At 36.5% G+C, this 19,190-nt stretch overlaps 3 protein-coding genes across 5 annotated transcripts; all 3 read right to left on the bottom strand.

Moving 5' to 3' along the window:
- Positions 1 to 807: 807 nt before the first annotated feature.
- LOC140974388 (uncharacterized) lies at positions 808 to 1,604 on the bottom strand. The gene has a single exon (XM_073437813.1). The coding sequence runs from the start codon at positions 1,452 to 1,454 to the stop codon at positions 963 to 965; it is 492 nt and encodes a 163-aa protein (XP_073293914.1). The 5' UTR covers positions 1,455 to 1,604; the 3' UTR covers positions 808 to 962.
- A 1,072-nt stretch (positions 1,605 to 2,676) lies between these two features.
- LOC140978691 (protein SHORT-ROOT-like) lies at positions 2,677 to 4,317 on the bottom strand. Its single transcript, XM_073443925.1, has one exon. The coding sequence runs from the start codon at positions 4,172 to 4,174 to the stop codon at positions 2,756 to 2,758; it is 1,419 nt and encodes a 472-aa protein (XP_073300026.1). The 5' UTR covers positions 4,175 to 4,317; the 3' UTR covers positions 2,677 to 2,755.
- Positions 4,318 to 9,785: 5,468 nt separating this feature from the next.
- Positions 9,786 to 15,052, bottom strand: LOC140974374 (peptidyl-prolyl cis-trans isomerase CYP65). 3 transcript variants are annotated; one of them, XM_073437783.1, is made up of 11 exons: positions 14,796 to 15,052; positions 14,642 to 14,704; positions 14,430 to 14,533; positions 13,177 to 13,268; positions 13,006 to 13,095; positions 12,823 to 12,898; positions 12,353 to 12,720; positions 10,983 to 11,239; positions 10,605 to 10,893; positions 10,343 to 10,453; positions 9,786 to 10,221 (listed from the first exon to the last, which is right to left on the bottom strand). In XM_073437783.1, exons 1-11 carry the CDS (start codon positions 14,921 to 14,923, stop codon positions 10,012 to 10,014), a joined length of 1,788 nt encoding a protein of 595 aa, XP_073293884.1. In that variant the 5' UTR covers positions 14,924 to 15,052; the 3' UTR covers positions 9,786 to 10,011. The 3 variants fall into 3 exon arrangements, with proteins under 3 accessions (XP_073293884.1, XP_073293901.1, XP_073293893.1); XM_073437800.1 differs by having other exon boundaries at positions 14,625 to 14,704; positions 14,792 to 14,933; XM_073437792.1 differs by having other exon boundaries at positions 14,792 to 14,933.
- Between the last annotated feature and the right edge of the window lie 4,138 nt (positions 15,053 to 19,190).

Below are 19,190 nucleotides of genomic sequence, written 5' to 3'. Positions count from 1 at the left end.
TATCGACCTTATGTTTCTTAGGAAAATAGTTTATTTTTGGCATCAAAATTTCACTTTCACATGAATCTAATTGTTAAAACCTAAACAAGTTACCTAGTTTGACAATCATGGAGAAGGTCATGGTTTCGTGACCATGATCTGAATTAGCTGTGCATGTGAAAACATTTTTGTTCATCAGCTCTCAAAATCTCAGTTTCCAATTTTCGGAAATAAATGGACGTACTCCTTGAGAATGATCCGGTTGGACAAGTCTGCCGCTGTCAGGCGGAGCAGAAAAGTAGGATAATTCTATCACACAACTTTCTGTACAGGACATTCACATAGTGTGCAACATAGTTTACCATGACGCCCAAGATATACATAGAAATACCTCATCTTGTCAAAGACTAGCTTGGTAAAAAGAAAATGAAAACAGAGAGCAAGAACATTGGATCAGAACTCTACATTCCCCCAATGTTATACCTGTCGACCCCTTTCATGATGCTCTTGGATGTTCTAAAAGAGTCAAACGTAAGAAAAAGAAAACAACTGGGAATTACCTCATACTGCAACATGAACAATGGGCTTCCCTAATCACGCTAACCGACTCAAAAACACTAAAATGATTAAGCAGGAAAGCCAAATATTCTCCATCCTGTATAAGTGAATGAAACCATATCCCAATGTGGGAACATGAGATGTCGAAATTTTCATGGCAATAGAACAGTTTCACGATACAGATTATCAAATCCGTAAATGCATCATTAGAGTCTCAAGAGGAAAAAAGAACCAAGATACAATATTTAGCAACCAAAGAAACTCAATATATATTCCACCAGCTTTCTCTTATCATTAGTGCACGCCTCATAATTCATTCAAAAAAATTTCAATTGCTTTATGAAACACAACCCGTCTAATTCTACATTAGCGGGACAACAAAGTTAACACCTTTATACCTAAACTGCGAAGGATATCGTTTAATTTCATTCCAATACCACGGTGGCACCAACTTCTTTGAGCTTCTCCACAATCTTCTCAGCCTCCTCTTTGGAAACCCCCTTCTTAACCACCACCGGGGACTTCTCGACCAAATCCTTAGCCTCTTTAAGACCCAAATCAGTAAACCCTCTTACCTCCTTAATCACCTTAAGCTTTGCCGCGGGGTCAAATTTCTCCAATTTCACATCGAAAGCTGTTTTCTCTTTAGCCGCATCAGTGGCGGCGGATGATCCACCAGCGGCCGCCGAAGGGGACTGCAATCCGGATGCGGATGGCGCCGGGCCGTATCGATGTAAACCCATTTTGTGGCGTAACAGGATGACGTAATCATGACGCTCGATCTTGTCGAGATCCAAGAGCTCGTCGGCGATTCGTTCGAGCTTCTGGGTCCGTGATTCAGTGGCGGCACAGAGTGTACGAAAGAAGAGTGTTCGGGCAAGGGGCTTGGAATGTATTTTCGAGACGACGGAGGACATAATGGTAAGATAGTGTTGGATGCGTTATCTAGAGTAGCATCTGAAAAAGATTGGAGCGACGGAGAAGATTTATGAGGGTTTTAAAGAAGAAGAAGCAGATTTGGGTTGGATCAATTCTTTTGCTAATCACAATTAACCATCAAAAAATTTCGAAATGGTTTGCCAAATACCTCATTTACAATGGATGAATCGAAATTATATATTTAGATTACTTAACACATTAGTTATGTGTTAAATAAATTAAAATAGATTGATTTTGAAATTTATGATAATTAATTTAAAATATGATATAAAAGTGATTTTAAAAATTATTGTCTTATTTTTTAAAAAAATATTTAAATATATTTGAAATTCATATATTTGAAATTCAGAACCTAATATCCAAATGTTATGGGGTTCAAATCTTAATTTGTGTAGATGGTAGGAAATTCTGCTGATGGAGGTTAAAAAAATATATTGAAATGATATTTTTCAATTTAGTTAAATAACTGTGAAGTTATTATTTATAAAATATAATCAAAGTTATGATAATTTATAATTTAATGTTTAATCAACTTTTCTGAACAATCTTTTATTTTTGTCCCAATTACAACTTGGTCACGTCCATCTCGTGAAATCTGGCGACAAGGGCATGCAAAAATTAAAATTTCGAAAATATACAATAAGATATTATATGGCCCCAATCCGTAGTCTACTGCGGAAGTGCACTTTTTCCACAAGCAAAATAACTGGAAAGATACAATAACAGGTTCTTGTCAACTTGCTTCCACAAACAATGTGGGAAACCTGTCGACGTTCGAATACAAGAAATCAAAGACTGAAATCAAAATATCGAAGAATCCCCATAAAGGGAACTGTAATATTTTTATAAAGAAGTTATTCTACAATCTGAAAAAAGGATGAAAGAGATAGTGGGTGGAAAAATGCAGACAAGGAGGGGGCAAGTCTCATCAGAAGATAAAGATGTGAACCATTAAAAGAAGGAAGGCAAGAAGTAAATAACATTTGCAAAAACGCTCGTCTATTTCACTGATCTTCACAAATGTTTTTTTTCCTTTTTTTACATCTTCTCAACAATCCTAAGACCACTTCCATTTAATCAATTAGTTAAGACACTAGCATTAACTAAACTAATTAATATTGTGGCAAAGACAAACAAAGGATCACTTACGAGAAAACTGTTCCATCTTCCTGTTTTTCTACAAGAAAATATTTTCATCGATTGCATGCACTTAATTCCTCCCACGGGGCATTTGCTCAAAACAACTTATTACATTTACACGTGCTATTTCTGATAGTCATCAAGGCTTCCAAGCACTAGCCCACACCACCGGCTGATCCTTCCAAGAGAGGAATATTCCGGGGGAATCCGAGCACGGAACTATCGACCATCCCTCTCTGTACCTCTTCAACGATGCGCGCACATCAGCACAAATTTCGTCATTGAATGAAACCGGTCTAAAATCACCGCGTTGCAGGCGGTGTGACCACCGAGCAGCCGTATCCCGCCTCTCCACTGACTCCGTCGGTGGACAAGCTATCAGGTCCATTACGGCTGTCCCAGCTGCCTGTTCCAGCCTCAAACGTTCGTTACTTGTTCTTGGGAAGCTCTCATCCAAGGCCTCAAAGTAAACCCTAAAAAAACGTAAAATTTCTTGAAAACTCCTTGGAAAATCATCCTCATCTACATCCACATCAAGATCAGCTTCTTCTTCAACAACTGTAACAATTCTAGGATGCAGCATCCTGAACATGGACATTAAAAAATCCCTATGATTATCACCTGTTGTTACAGAATGTAATTTACCCACACAATTTACGGCTAGGGCTTCGTCTTCTTTGACTTCTAATTCTGCTAAATTCAGTTCGGATAAGTCGCCTGCAAGATGTACGACGTTGAACTCAAAGGGCACGCCCATGATTCTCGCGAACTTTTCCATCCTGCTTCTTATCTCCTTCATCACCCTCTGCACCCCTGCGCCGCCAGATTTTGTAGCCACGATGGTGGTAAGCCTCAGATGTGGAGTTTCTTGTGTGCGCGTGGCTATGGCTTCAAGAAGAGTAGGCCACTGCGTGCTGAAGGTGTTGCTTATGTCAATTATGTGAAATTTGCTTTCACCTTCAAAAGTGTTAATTATGGCACCGTTACAAAAGACATGGCCGAACGTAGTCCAAGGGCTAACTTCTTGAAATTTTAAGACCACTTTTCTTGTAGACTCGAAAGAACAATTCTTTTCCAATGCCGATATCATTGTCCGATACGTACGCTTGCCGGAATCCGTCATGCGGCAGAACAAGGCATGGAGAAAGTAAAAAGCCAGCTTTTGATCGACATCACCGTATGGCGAGCTAAGCTCGTTGAGCATCCACATGAGTTGCTGCACTCGACCAGTGTTTCTATGTGCAACAGCTTTCGCTGTTTCCAAGAGAATATCAGAAGCCCACTTACCATTTTGCCCAGAAAGTGAGGCTGCAAATTCAAGACTTAAATCACGTGCCGCAGAGTAACTGTAAGAGAGTTTATCAGTGAGTCGGCCGTACGCATGGTTTTCAGAAGGGGTGGCACCGCCAGTGGACGTGGTTGGCATGGTGGTGTTGGACGTTTGCTGCTGTTGTTGGTGGTGGTTATAAGGATCGTAGTATCTGGAAGAAAAGGAGGAGAAATCTTCATCATCCATGAAAATGTTATAGCATTCTTCTTCTTGATCTTGATGATGCATGTAGGTGTTGTTTAGAAGATCTAGAGGCACTGAAAGTTCTGCTGGAGTTGAAGGATCGATCAGATTGGAGGCTTTCTAAGTATCCATCTAATGTAGAGACCTAATTAACATGAAAATAAAAATTGAATCTTTGTTTCAATTGGTAATTGTACGTGCTTGTTAAAGTGGAAGCGAGAGATATATATGCAGTTGTTTGCTTTTTCTTAACTTTGAAATGTGTATATATTGAGGGTTTGAATCAAGTAGGAGGATCTTGAAGAATTTGGAATCCCTTTTTTTTTTTTTTGGAATCTGGTTAACTAGCTGAGATTTTGGATGGAGGGAGTAATAAATCCAATAATTTAGAGTTGACAAAAACTTGTGTAAGACGGTATCACTGGTCGTATTTTGTGAGACATATATCTTATTGGGGTCATGCATGAAAAAGTATTACTTTTTATGCTAAAAGTATTACTTTTTATTGTGAATATCAGTAGGATTGACATGTCTCAAAGATAAAGATTCGTGAGACCGTCTCAAAAGACCTACTATTTAGAGTTTAGAGGTAGGGATATATAGACTAGCGAGGTTAACAATTTTTTTTGCTACACTAACTTTACATATTTTAGATTTGGTTCACGGAGCTTTCAAATTTTGGTTTTGATATACTAATTTTGATTTTTTTTTGTTTCAATCATATTTCGTATAAATGCTCATGTAAAATGAGAAAATGCTGATGTGACTTTATAAATATTGACATGACACCGAAACTTGATGAATTTTCGATTATATGTCAGTAATTTGACCAAAATAGCTAAAAATAAAATTTAATGTCCAAAAACAAAAATTGAAAACTTAGTAAAGTAAAATTCAAAATTGAACAAATCAGTGAATATGATGTTCTCATTCCAAAAGCTATACGTTCATTTCATTCTTGACTCATTACATCCATACATCCAACTAAGCACGCTGTTATGTTATTAGTGTAGGGTATTAGTTGAATTCCAAATTCGGCTTTATCATCTATATCAAGGTAGTTTTAGTATTTTACATGATGATATCATATCTTATTTTAAATTTATAATAAAAAAACCAAAATCATATAACAATAATTTTTTTTAAAAAAAAATTTAATGATGATGTCATATCTTCTTTAAAAAATATTATAAAAAACCAAAATCATGTAACAATGATTTATATTTTTAAATGTTTATTTATCCTATGTGTTTACCATACTAGAAAGTTTCCTTTCCTGGTATAATTCAAGATAATTAACCACCATTTTTCTGAATATGCAAGTCTCCACCATACTTTCTCTATCTAAAAGATTTTAGTTTCATGCATCACAGAGTATTAAAAGTGGAAACAATGGCATTGAATCTGGGAAAATCTTTTGCTTCTTGGGTCGAATTGGCCGATGAGGATGAGCATAGGCCGACGAGCTTGCAGAGAACCACCGAGAACGGGTCATCACAACCACTTCTTCCACATTACATACGGACAAATCATTTTCTATAGTCACAGAAGTGGAGGATGAGCCATCCCCTTTCTCGCCACCAGTGGCAGAGGAGGAGCGGCTGGACGGCCCATCCAGCATATGTCACCGTCGCTGCAAACTCATCATCTTAGTCCACTTTTTGAGAGAGAAAACGGGATTATTGCACTGAATAACAAAATCAAGATCCTTTTTCTGTATGCGTGGAAGTGGAGGATGAGCTGTCTCCTATGCCGCCATAAGTGGTGGAAGAGCAGAGCAAACTCGAGAAGATGTCACCGCCGCTGCCGGTGGGATTTACATTAAAGCCCACGAGGCCACGGTCCCCCCAAATTTTTTAATTTTTTTTAGTTGATATTAATTTTTGAAAAATCAAAATAAATTATATATATATATCATCACAATAAATTAAAGAGCATGTATCTCTATGGCAAGGCAAAAGTTTTTGTACCTATAAACCCAGGTTCGAATCTTAGGTTTTTTTTTCCTTTTTTTAATAATTGATTTCTTTTTAATTTTTTTAATACTTTATTACTTTTAAATTTATCATTTATGAAAAGCATTTTCTACTATCAGATGCTGAGTCTGCTACCGTTAATACAAAACGGTCATTCTCAACTATAAATATCGTCAAAACTAGACTTCAGAGCAAAATGGATGATGATTTTCTCTTGGTTATATTGATGATATTTATTAAAAGAGAAATTGCTTAAAATATTTGTATAGATGTTATTATTGAAAAGTTTGAAAATTTTAAGAAACTCGAATTCTTTTTAGTTAGAAATTTTCTTTTTAAAACTTATTGTTTATGTTTAGTTGAATATAACCGATGAAATTTTTGTTTTTGCTCTTTTAATATTTTGTCCGTATTTTATAAGCAGCCCCCACAGAGTCGAAATTCTAGATCCGCCCCTGGTCGCTGTCGCTTCTTCCTCTTCCACTTTCTGAAACTAATAACGGAGAAGCAACGCTGAAGGATGTGTGGGTGCACCCTCTTGTCCCCACGAAGTAGCATGCAGGGGATGTTACCGCTGCCATATCTTCCCCTTTCTGGGGCAAAAAGTGTAGGAAGTATGGAACTTTTTGCGAAGGTTTCTACTGCTGTGTGCTTGTCTCAGCGACAGAGCATCATCAAGGGAACGCAACCATCACCACCTTTTTGTCACGTGCTGTTTCTTTATATCCGACACCGTCCAACACTCGGGCAATCTTCTCCAAAAGATGCTCGAGTAAGTCTTAATCAAATAAGAGTACAAGAGAAATCAATATCTTTATATCTGAGCACCATGGTAAGCCTTAGTCAAACAAGAGTACAAGACAAATCAACACGGGTTTGGAAAGAATATATAGTTTCTAATGTACAATAGGAAGATTCTACAATGCTTTACTCTATGCACAACTACATGATTCTAGATCATTCCAAGTTGCTACAATACTCTAGATTAATACAATCACAAAATACTCATGAATATTTTGGATCCTGCAACACGATTCTAGGATGATCAAGATCCTTCACGAACAACCTAGACGAATTCACTTGCTTCTACCAAACTAATGAGTGTTTCGGAACCTTCTAAACTTTTCTTACTTCATGTGGGCTAGAACATGATAGATCATGTAACTTAGTCTCTTGCAAGCATTTCCCGTTGACTCGCGTGTCAAGTTCTAATCCATGACATCTTTCTTTTATTCCCATCAAACAACAGAATCGAGATTGCATGGTCCCGCCACAATTGGCATCACCACCTCCAGTTCAAATTGAAAGAAGCGGAGAAATATCCTCTCAGCAGCTGTATTTGGCCAAGCAGCGGAAGATGATCAATGAGCAGAAGTTGAAACAAGGCGTTCAAAAGACTTTCCAAAATCAATTTGCCTTGTTAGACATGGAAAAGGAGGATACATGGCTTCCTTCACAGCCACCGGCAGAGCCGCGTCTGTTCCACTTCCGAAACGTAAATAGAGACGAATTAAGGTCTAAATGTTTCGATGGGGTTGATCAAAATCAGAGGACGAGGAGAATGGAATCCTGGAAAAAATAACCCAGTCCTCAAGTTTTTTTGTCTTTGTTATAACTTTGTCATGCATTTGTCCCTTTGGAAAATAGATATTTAGTTTTAGTAGTTTTTGTAGGTTTGATTATAGATATTTTCTTTTTAGGTTTGGTGATAAATGCATCAAATTGAGGGTAATATATCGTGCTAGTTGTGTACAAATCTCGTCTAAGTTTGTCTAATTTTTTTCCCTTATTTTGGGAATCAATTAAGTGGTTTTGGGTTATTTTCTTAATTGTTTTCGTAATACATTAAAGCATTACAGATTTTTAAAATTCTAACACTTTCCATTTCACTAACTCGACCAACGTGGGACAATTGTACATTCAAAGTTCAACAAATTAGCCGAGTTCAAGCTCACGGACTTCACGAGTTGAATATCTATAATCTCGAGCTCGATAACTTTAATGAACAATTGCAAACAAGTTTTAAACCGAACCCAATTTCAATTATGATTCATTCATGTCGTCTTAGAGATTCTACATATACATTCATTCACACTTAATAGTACATTACATTCTTTAATTAATTGTTTATGCAACCAAATACCGTCAGTTGTTGCCACCAACCGTCGTCGAACGTAAGCCGCCAATCTCTTCTTATATTCCTGGTATTTGTAGCAGTAATATTTTTCAGTATTCTAAAAAAATCCGCTTAAGCCCCACTTAAAGCACTTAAGTTTGAAGCTCGGCAAAAACGCCCAGCTTCGGAAAAAGCGGAAAAAAACGGTCAAACTACATTTTGACCGAATTAAACGTAATTTAAGCGATTAATTAAACGTACTTAAGCACAATTAATCACATCTATTTATTTTTAATTTTTTTATTTTGAAGGTATGCCTTTTTATTTTAAAATAATAAATTAAATTTATAATTTAGATGTTTATTTTTTAATTTTAATTATGATTAAGCGTGTCTGATAATGATTTGACAAATATTTAACATTTTTAATGTGTTCTAGTTACAAAAACAAATAAAGATTATAATTTTTAGATTTTTATGCTTCTATAAATATGAGAATTAATGCATCAGACTTAAATTTATCATATTTATGTATTATTTTATCTATTTATTGGTTTGAGATAATTACAATTATACTAAAAATAAAAAACGCTTTTTCACGCTTAAGCATGTTCTAATCTCGTTTAAGATTGAAAAGCTTGAAGCTCGACATCGGCGCTTTGGGACGCTTCACACTTTTTAGAACCTTGATATTTTTTTATTTATTTTGTGACGTCAATTAGACTCAGGCTAACTATGTGATGGTGTGAGAACATATATTTATCATCATTTAATAGAAGAATGACTACCTCCTATAAATTTAAATAAACTCGTAAAAAAATTGCAAAATCAATAAATAAATAAAATGAATCTTAACTTACTAAATTTTATCACAATTAAAAATTAGTCACACAACTCGTGCTCTGAAATCGCTAGGATATCATTAATGATCGATAAAAATAAGATTTTATAGCAACAAGAAACTGGAATCTCCAGCTTAAAAATATCGTTCTTTTTCTGGCCGTTCTGGAATCAAGCATATTAGCATTCACGTGGTCACTACTTTAACTTGCAAAGGGAGCTAAACAGAACCACCTTTCGGTGATCTATGCCAAATGGGGGAAGCATATTAATAAAGCAATGGACCACATATAACTCTAAAACCAGAACACTACAGATTTTTCTGACAGATTTCAGCAAGAAAATGATGTTAAAGACCAGGCATATACTAATTTCAACAACCAATTATAGCCTGAGAGTTGAATGTGTGATTGAGCAATTACAGGAACATAGAAACCATGTTCTCGATAAATGACGGAATAAGGAAATTAGAGGTTCGCAATGTGAGGAGACACAATACAATAGGGAAATGATGTCAGTCCGCTCTATCCAAAGTTCAAATATGCTTAAAAGTATCCTATCAAATCAAAGTAGAGAGTCAAAAACATGGATTTTCTCGGTGCTATATATTTTTCCTGTTATTGAATTCTGCATTATATCACCAAGATTACGCAAGGAAGGGTAAGTCGTGGTATTAAGCAAAACCACATCTTAGTACCTAAACAGCACCAGTGACCATCATGGAGTTCGCGTTCTGAGGTAACTCATCAAAAGTTCACAGTGACAAATTACACAAATTTTATTCGGTAATGAAAAGGTCACTAGAGAGATATTACAATATCTCAAAACTGTTATTTTAAATGCAGCGCAATGACTAAAATCTATGCTATCAACCCTTTTCTCTAGCTTCTCTTCCAAGTCACATTTTTTAAAGTCAATGGAGACAGATAAATAACACAAATTAAGGAAATCCTACCAAGCAGAAAAATCTTTAAGTTCTCCAGTTGACTTGCCAAATTTTCTCTTCTTTACAGCAGACCCAGCAAGCACATCACTATCTAGGGTGGTGACAGATGCAGCTGGAGCAATCACTGCCTTCAAGTACTTTCCAACACCGTCACCCGCAGCAGGAGTTTCTGCTGTTCTCGTACCAGGATTACTGTACCATGAGCCTATCTTATCCTGAAAGTATTCCAAAAAAACATGTTGAAAACAAAACAAAAAAGTTGTCATTTGAAAATTGAAGAAAAAGTCATTTCATCACGAAATGACAATCACTGCAACAAGACAATCATAGACTAACATTTTCTTCGTCATCAGCAGCAGTCTTCTCTTTACCGGCGTTTTCCTCCTCATCATCAGATTCTGTGTAAGGATTAACATATACTTCAACACCTATAATCTTGATTTCTTCCTGAAAAGGCAACAGTAAAAGTGGAAATAGAAGCTCAAAACCAAGAACCTAATAACCTGAAAAATTAACGTTGAGCATCCACACAAAGGTTAAAAACAGCAAATTAGGGACTGAAGGCGAGAACAGATAATAACAAAGGAAGATTACAAACCAAAGGACGGTCATCATCATCAACAGGTACTTTTTCCAATGCTGAAAGGGTAGTCAAGCCTCCAACGACCATTCCAAAAACTGTGTGCTTGAAGTTCAAATGATTTGCAGATTTGTACAATATAAAAAACTGTGAACCATTTGTGTGAGGACCAGAGTTTGCCATACTAACAACACCTCTCCCAGAATGAACTAATTTGGAGTTAAGTTCATCTTTGAAGGGCTTTCCCCAAATTGACTCGCCTCCTCTCCCAGTCCCAGTAGGATCACCGCCCTGAATCATGAAGTTCCTACTCATTGTGTACAGCATTAGTTAATATTAAAGTCCTAAGAGTAAAAGGAAAATTTAGAAGGGTTGTTGAATGATTATTTCAAGTACCTAATATTTCTGTGAAAAACTACTCCATTGTAATAACCACGTTCACACAGAGTGATGAAGTTCTCACATGTCCTTGGAGTAATATCACAATGCAGCTCAATGTTCAAATCACCATGTGTAGTTTGAACCCGGGCATAACCTTTCTTCTTGGGATTTTTCTCAACTTTAACATATTCATACTCATTTTGAGTCACGGGATCATACGAGGTAGAGGTGAAAGATCGTGAAGCAGCGCCACTTGTGAAGCGACTTTTAACCTGGAATATTTTCAAGAAGTATCAAAGTTAATCATACCTCCTCTTGAGACAGTGCAAGCAAACTACATAAGAGGATACCAAAGAAATGGAACTCTACTGATGGTAAGAAATATCAAATAAGTAACCTCATCAACAAAGAAAGAAGAAAATTAACATTTTAAAATATCTGGTTATTGATGAACAATCAAGTCAAAACTCAAGATAGAATGTTTTGATAGCTTGACAGTGCCCATGCATAGATGAAAAACAACATTTATTACTTTTCATCTTGATCTCTGATTTCCCTATGCACAACGTCAGATGCAATATTCACTAACCTATACGATCCTTCCATTCTTCTTAATTACAGCGTTCTCGGATCCAGGAAAGTACTTGTAACGTTTTGAATTTTATGTGTAAAAAGGAAGATATAACAAGAGCCGCATTTAACACTTCTAACTTCTTCCTTCGGTCTTCATCTTTTTACATGTTTGCATATAAATAATCAGAAAAGGCAGCATCTTAAAAATAAAAAGTAAGAACCCAAACAGCAAGCATAACTAAAGAACCCAACTCTTTCCCACACAAATTAAATGGTTGTTCATAGAATCAGCCAAGATTTTAGATCAGACATATACATATGTTTTTTTAGCGCAAAGAGAAAACAACAATAACAACACACAATCTATTATCTCATTGAATGAGGTCAGGTATATGGATCCTACTTCGTTATTGTGCTATATCTCTCATTATTTCATCATCCATATTAAGATAATGCATATCATGCTCAATCGTTATTATCCAAGTCTTTTTTTGTAGTCTTCTTCGTCTATGGGTACTAGTCATGGTCTCACATCTCCTAACTCTATCGGTCGCATTTGTAAGAGCCTATACCATCTCAGGCGTGCCTCCCTCAATTTTTCTTCGATAGACGCAACTCCAACCCTTTCTCTAATATACTCGTTTCTTAGTCTATCCATATCAGACATGTCTCCATCAATTTTTCTTCAATAGGCGAAGATACTTGTTTCTTAGTCTATCCATTTTTGTATGTCCACACATCCACCTTATCATCGTCATCTTTGAGACGCAAAGAGAACATAATATAAATGATTATCAAAAACCAAAACTAACCAGCTTTGCATTTACTGGTGCTCTTTCACCAGCCATGTGCATGGCTATTCGAGCAGCAGTTTTATCACCGGCATCAGATTTCGCAGCAGCCGCACTTCTTCCATGAACAGCAGCAGAAGCCGCATCTACTATACTGTATGTCTGCTTGGGCAATTCACCGCTCTTTGAGTCAGCGTTGTCCTTGATACGTGATCTTGCAGCTAAAATGGCAGCAAGGGCCGCCGCCCTTTCATTTTTTGCTTTGTTTCCGCCGCCACCATGTAATGCAATTTCCTTTGCTTTCTCGGTTCCGAGTTCTTTAAGCATTTGTTTGATATCCTCATTAATGTTTATGTTATAAGACGGATCGGACTCCATTTTCTTCAATTCTACCACAGGAGAAACATGATGGTTTAATATAATGTGGCAGCAACCAAGAAACAGGGAAGGCAGGCGTTTTAACAACAACAAAAAAAACAACAGAAACTAACCTTCATCGTCGATTTTTAAATTTTTCTTGACGTGATCAAAATCCACCAGAGTCTTGATATCAAGTGAATTGGGATTCTACTCATGAAAATCAGACACATACTGTTAGCAACTTCAATCAATATTTCAATTTAATTAAAGATTTTATCAATCTGGTGAAAAAGACATGGTGCAACATATTCCACCTGAATGGTTATAAGGTCTTGCTTGGTGAATGGTTCATCAGTAAGAAGTTCCTTCCAGTTCTTGGTTTTGAGATTCAATTCCTTGATAGCCTAGGCAGCAACAATGACTTAATGAATGAACATATTAACAGGGAAAAGTGAAATTTCGTGAAAATCCAACAACAGGTGTACCTCATGACAGTACACATTTCCAGTGGTCTTCACAGCAATTATATGTGTGAACTCAGTAAAAACCTTGTTCAGGACAGGGCAATGATACTCTCCTGCGAAAAGAGAATAGTATTAAACCCACTATAATAAATATGAAGTTTAAAACTTGAAGAAACCTGAAATTCTAATATTAGAAAATCAAAGTTGAAATTTCCTCGAGGTCCTACTAGATTAGATAGTTTGGCTCATGTAATCTTTTCTTGAGCTTATTATCTACAACAATAGCAGGAGCAAACTTGGCTATATTCAAACCTACAGAACATATCCATGCACTGTGCCTAGCAACCATACTAATTATGCTTCCCACCGAGGTTTTGATACTATGTCCATCCACCACCGTAGTGTAAACAAGTTGAAACCATGGAACTATGAGCTTGAGCTCGACTTCCAAATTTGAGCAGGAGCTAGAGCTTAAAAGGCTCAAGTATTGATACTTAGCTTGCAATCAGAAGGTGCAAATATCAATACTTTAGCTTAGTCCATGAGCATGGTCATGAGTTTATGGATAAAAATTTATTATAAAGTCCTGATTAAATAGAAACTTGTGTTAAAAAACTAAAAGGCTTACAAATAAGCTCACAAACAACCACTAAGTTTGAGCTCAAAGTTGCATCTTCAAAATACTCGAGCAGTCAAGCTTGAATCTTGTCAACTCAGCAAGCTTGTGATCCAACTCCACCCACTTCACCAATCCGCAAACCCATATATCTTTTGCTCTCGTCGCCCAAAATCTCTTACTGTGTCCTCCATTCTCCTTTCTTCTCAGATATATACCACCATCACCACTAGCCACTAATACAGAAACCCCCATCTCAAACCAGAGCAGGGTCCTCAAAGGACCATAAAAATGCCAAATCGAGGAAAGAAAGATAAAGTACCAGAGATAGATAGCAACATACAATGATTTTAATAGGAACATAAAATTTAAACTCAAATAACTCAACGTTCAAGCAGCAGAGAAGTGAAAAATAACTTTACAGATAAGTCCATGCTAAAACTTCTTTTTCAATTATTTTTCATATATAAGTCATTTACAACTCTAAAAAACAGAGGGGATAGCTAACATTATCAAATAAAATTACAAGATTTAAACTGTCCGTATTTCATTCAAATGACCAAGAACCGGACATATTTCAACCACAATCTCCTCTGCAAAAATTTCAAACTTTAATAAGAAGGAAAACTCAAAACCAATGACATAACACATAATTTACCTTCAGAATTCCTGTGAAAAGTGAGAGGAATCAAATCCTCCTGCTTGAGCGGAGATCCAGTTACCGGATGTTTCCCATACTTCATGATGTACGGAATTATATACCTAAATACAATTGAAAATATCAACACCAAAGTTCCTCAACTTCAAATTCAAAAAACAAAAAACAAAAAGCAAGAGAAAGCAGAAGCTCCACCGAAGTAAATAACTAACATCATCTCAAATACACTGCCATCTGCTGTGCAAACAGGGTCTTCAAACGGGGTAAACGTGAGACTGCAATAATCAATCAATTAGTTAATCACTAAGCACCACTAAAATCACGCAAGCTATGCAATTGGGAGGCCAAAAAGAAAAGGATACTTGCGCGCAGCAATAGAAAGGAAGGCGTTTGAAGGGGATTCCGGTTTCTTTGGATTTGGCGCCACCCCACTCGGTGGCCCACTCCGTTTTCGTTATGAACATCCGGTCTTTGCTGTGTTGCTTCTTACCCATCTCTGGCAATACTTCGGTTTCCCAGAAAATTGGATAGAATCAGATTAGATTAGGGTTTTACGGGAGAGAGGATGGTTCAAAGCTGAGAGGATTTAGGTTTAATTTTGGAATAATGCGGTGATATCGTATACCATTATTACACACAATTACACACAAAAGAACGAGTGTATCAATATATTATTTTGTATATTTTTATACCATTAAATTAAATAATTAATATAATTTAAAAATTAACATTTTCCATATCCGTGGTTATTACAAAAGACTCGCGGTGCGTTTGGTAGGGATGATTAGGTGGGTTTATTTTTTTTAATCCATCTAATCATATGTTTGGTAGGAGTGATTATTTAACTAAATCTATCACTCTTATGAATGATTAGGTTATATTATGTGTGATAAAATAATCACCCCTCACCTCTTAGGATTATTTATCTCACTCTTAATCCATCATATTTTTTCAATTTTACCTTTCTCTTAAATTCAAACTCACCACCACTTCCCTACACCGACCGCCGCCGACACCGACCGCTGCCGCCTCTCGCCGATCGTCGCCGACCTCCGACCCCCGCTGCCGCCGACCACCCCCTCCTCCTGTCGGCCAACCTCTGGCCGAAAGCCGGACCGCCGTCGCCGTCGTCGCTTCCGGCCGGCCAACCATCGTCGACCGCCGCCGCCGAACACCGCCACAAAACTGGAAGGCCAATTTTATCAATTCATCAAAAGATTATTATTTATCACATTCTTAAAAATCATCACACATTCTTAAAAATCATACCAAACATAATATTATTTTATCTTTATCTACTTTAATCATTATTTTTATCATTTATCTCTTAATCATTTCATTATTTTATCCTCCAACCAAACGTAGCCTTGTATGTTTAAAAAACATACTCTTTATGATAATTAACAGTATGTTTATTAGTATTTTTGCACATACCTTAATATACCTTCTAAAAAAACATACTCTTTATGATAATTAACAGTATGTTTATTAGTATTTTTGCACATACCTTAATATACCTTCTAAAATAAATTTTGGGTATTAAAATTTTAGTTATATATATTAACTAAATTGAAAAAATACTGAAAAACATAAAATAAAATTATAAATATTAAATTATTTTAAAGAATTGAAAAAAAGAAAATTTGCATTTTTTTGGGTCGTCTAATATGTTATAATGCAATTGTAGTAATAATGAGCGGCTGTAGGGAGCAGCACTGCAGCAGTGGAGAGGAAGACGGAGACGCCGAGTGGAGAGCTGCCATAGATTCTGTAGCTTCCGTCGCCACCTTTGGCAAACCAGAANTTTTTTTTTTTTTTACCCATTGCCTTATTTTAATGAGAATGTCGTTCAAGTGTTTGATTCTTGTTTTGGTTCTATGAGAATGGGCATAAACCTTTATTTGCCTCAGTGTTTGCGAGTGGAGAGCAATAGCATTATATATGGACAAGATCCCCGTGCATATTTAGTTAAAAACAGCACATTTGATAGTGTTTCATTCAATCAAATATTTATTATTGCTTAACTATATTTTTTGAAATATTTTTAGATCCACCTCAGAGGTTTAATATAATCTTCATGGCTTCATCACCTTGAAGTCTCGTTGTTATTTACGTCGTGATACCAAGAGATTACTGATGTTTTCTTGAAGATTGCAGGGGTGTGATTTTTTTCAATGTGTAAGATATTTCCAATTTTGCTTAATATTATGATTCCATGATAATTTATATAATTCAGCTGTTTTGTCCGGTCTTAATAAACTACTAATATTATGGGTATGACTTCTGAGTAACATTTCAAAATTTGTTGAAAATTGTGGTCGACCGTTTCTCAAAAATGTTTGAATATTGTTGCCATCTATAATTATACCATGGAACCCTTAGAAAGTGCATCTTTAGGGTGTGCCAAATTGCATAATTCTCTTTATATAGTTATGCCTTTGGCGTCTCTTTGTTTATCTATGTTACAGGCGCGAAAGTTACTGGATGAGATATTATATAAGACTCTCGAAGTGGTGGCAATTACAACTCATAATACTCCGGACAAAATTTCCACTCCGAGTGATGCTGGAGTTCGACTTTTTAAAAATGCTCCTCCTGGGATAGTTTTTTTATTACATAGGTAAAGAGCTGCCTGACAATAAATTCTGCTGTTGGTTTCTGCTAACGTTTCATTACAGAACCTTAAATTTGTCTACCTAGAGATGCTTACTGGCTCTTTGAAGTGCACTCCTTGATCATTTTCTTTTAGGAATTGTGAATTGTTTTTGTCGTTGTTGACTTGTGTTTGATATTAGAAGTTGTTTGTGTGACCAGATGAGCTTCATGGACCCCAAAAAAAAAACCAAAAATTCTCCCTGGAGAAGAGCTCAATGAAAAATCAAAGAAGGTGAGCTTTCTCTGATTTGGCAACAATTTTCAGAAGTTCGCTTCCCCCAAATGTTTGAGCTCAATAGAAATTTTGACAACAAAAGGTTTTTGTTTTAACATGCCTCCTTGTATGTAGATCTGAAACCGAAAAATATGTCCAGAATAATTATCCAACGTATACAAGTTCATGTGGTTTAGTATTGGGTAAGAAAGGCCCATAAAATTACCTACCCCTAATACCATCTTAATCAAATATGAAGGGGATTGTGCGGTAGGGTCTTGAACTTTTACATTCTAGAGTTTTGTATATGTTTGGAATCATTTTTTCCCCGAAAGCTCAAATTTTTGGGAGGTGGTGAAAACAATTAATTGATGCTTTACAACGAGTAACAGCCCAACTCCAGGTGAAAATTTTCATTTTGTTCGGCCTATTTTTTTCATTATTTTTTTGTATTTTAAGAAGCAACTGCAGTCTGCGGTTGTCAATGGGGATGATATTGTTATCGCATCAAGGGTTGCATGCCAGAAGTCGTTGTCTAAACTTGAAGCTAGAGAAGCAGCAGCTAAGGCAGCCACAAAAAGAGAGGAAGAACGGGTAGCAGAGCTGAAAAGGATTAGAGGAGAAAGATGGCTTCCATTGGTAACCAGGGAGACGAGAGGGAACGCCCAAAATGGGAGATAGCATACTTTAATGGTCGCAGTACCTAGTCCTTGTTCAAGATTTTTCCTAACCAGGTTTCGGAATGAGAAAAGAATGTTGAAGCTTATGCCAGGCTAAAGTTTGGTTCAAGTATTCTTGTAATTCATTAAACCAAAACAAGCTTTGCATGATTGTTGTGTTGACACAACTATATTTATACAAAATGTAAATGAGAGACACCATTTGTGATGGGGTTCTAATTTAGGATAAAGCTGAATACAGGTAAAGAAAGTCGTGGGATGTAAGCTTTTTGACCTTATATGCAACTGATGTTTCTCGTGGTTATTCATCACATTCTCCTCCATCTTCAACCTAATTCAAGATGTTGAGTGTTGAATAGTGTCCATGACATTCTTTTCCTTTTGCTCTTACTTCAGTTCTAAGCATTCAGAAATCGTGGCTCAGGTGGTAGATTAAGCTGTTCAGCCTTTTACAAGGGCGGGGTTGCTAGCCAAGCTGTGGATCGTCCGGAGCGCAGCATAGGAAATGTAGGTAGTTGGCAAGATTATTGTTCTGCTGCCATTTTCATGCTTTGAGTTCCTTTGCTAGGTCGTTCATCATGGCTGTTATGGTTTGTGTTCTAACTTTGACTGAAGTGGAATGGGTGTCGATTTTCTCAGATATTCTCTCGTTTTCACTTCAAGTAAGCACCCTGAATCTGAACATGGACCTATTGATGGATGATCTTTATTTTAAAAAATATCTCCAAATTTTATTTGTTAAATATAAGTCTATTCCGACCCCCTCCTGTGTGTGTTGTGAGCCTAATCCTCTCGATTGAGAAAAATAAGCTACTTAAAACAAACAAAAAAATGCTGGGGTACACCTGAAAAACAGCTCATTCATCTTACTTTGGTTCCATATTCTCAAATAGCATTCTATTTGCATGCATTCTGGTTGGCGCAACTCACAATTTCTGACGAGTGTCCTTTATTACAGTCGATGTAAAATAAATCGAGTATACTGAAAAAATAGATACAATTTTGGCATGTAACTTAAAGGACGGTAGACATGATTGTTAATTGAGTAATTCACGTGATCACAATGAATGAGTCATGAGGAGTCACTCACTCGTATCATTTTCGATAATAATTGCATGATCCAAGAACTGGAAACCGAACCACGAAGCAGACAGCCATATCTAACTGCATCTCCTTTTCAAGAATTTAGTGCAGAAAGCGACGCTCCTTTGC

Source organism: Primulina huaijiensis, chromosome 1 (assembly GCF_012295235.1).
Source record: "Primulina huaijiensis isolate GDHJ02 chromosome 1, ASM1229523v2, whole genome shotgun sequence".
Lineage (NCBI taxonomy): Eukaryota > Viridiplantae > Streptophyta > Magnoliopsida > Lamiales > Gesneriaceae > Primulina > Primulina huaijiensis.
The sequence above is the reverse complement of the archived record's forward strand: the minus strand, read 5'-3'. Positions and strand labels throughout refer to the sequence as shown.

What these genes read in the sequence shown, in the direction of transcription:
- LOC140974374 (XM_073437783.1), bottom strand. Translation starts at nt 14,923, where the DNA reads ATGGGTAAGAAGCAACACAGCAAAGACCGGATGTTCATAACGAAAACG. An exon ending in TTTTCACAGGAATTCTGAAG is followed by an intron (nt 13,269 to 14,429) that starts GTAAATTATGTG and finishes CTCTTTTCGCAG; the next exon opens with GAGAGTATCATTGCCCTGTC. An exon ending in GAAATGTGTACTGTCATGAG is followed by an intron (nt 13,096 to 13,176) that starts GTACACCTGTTG and finishes GTTGCTGCCTAG; the next exon opens with GCTATCAAGGAATTGAATCT.
- LOC140974388 (XM_073437813.1), bottom strand. Translation starts at nt 1,454, where the DNA reads ATGTCCTCCGTCGTCTCGAAAATACATTCCAAGCCCCTTGCCCGAACA.
- LOC140978691 (XM_073443925.1), bottom strand. Translation starts at nt 4,174, where the DNA reads ATGCATCATCAAGATCAAGAAGAAGAATGCTATAACATTTTCATGGAT.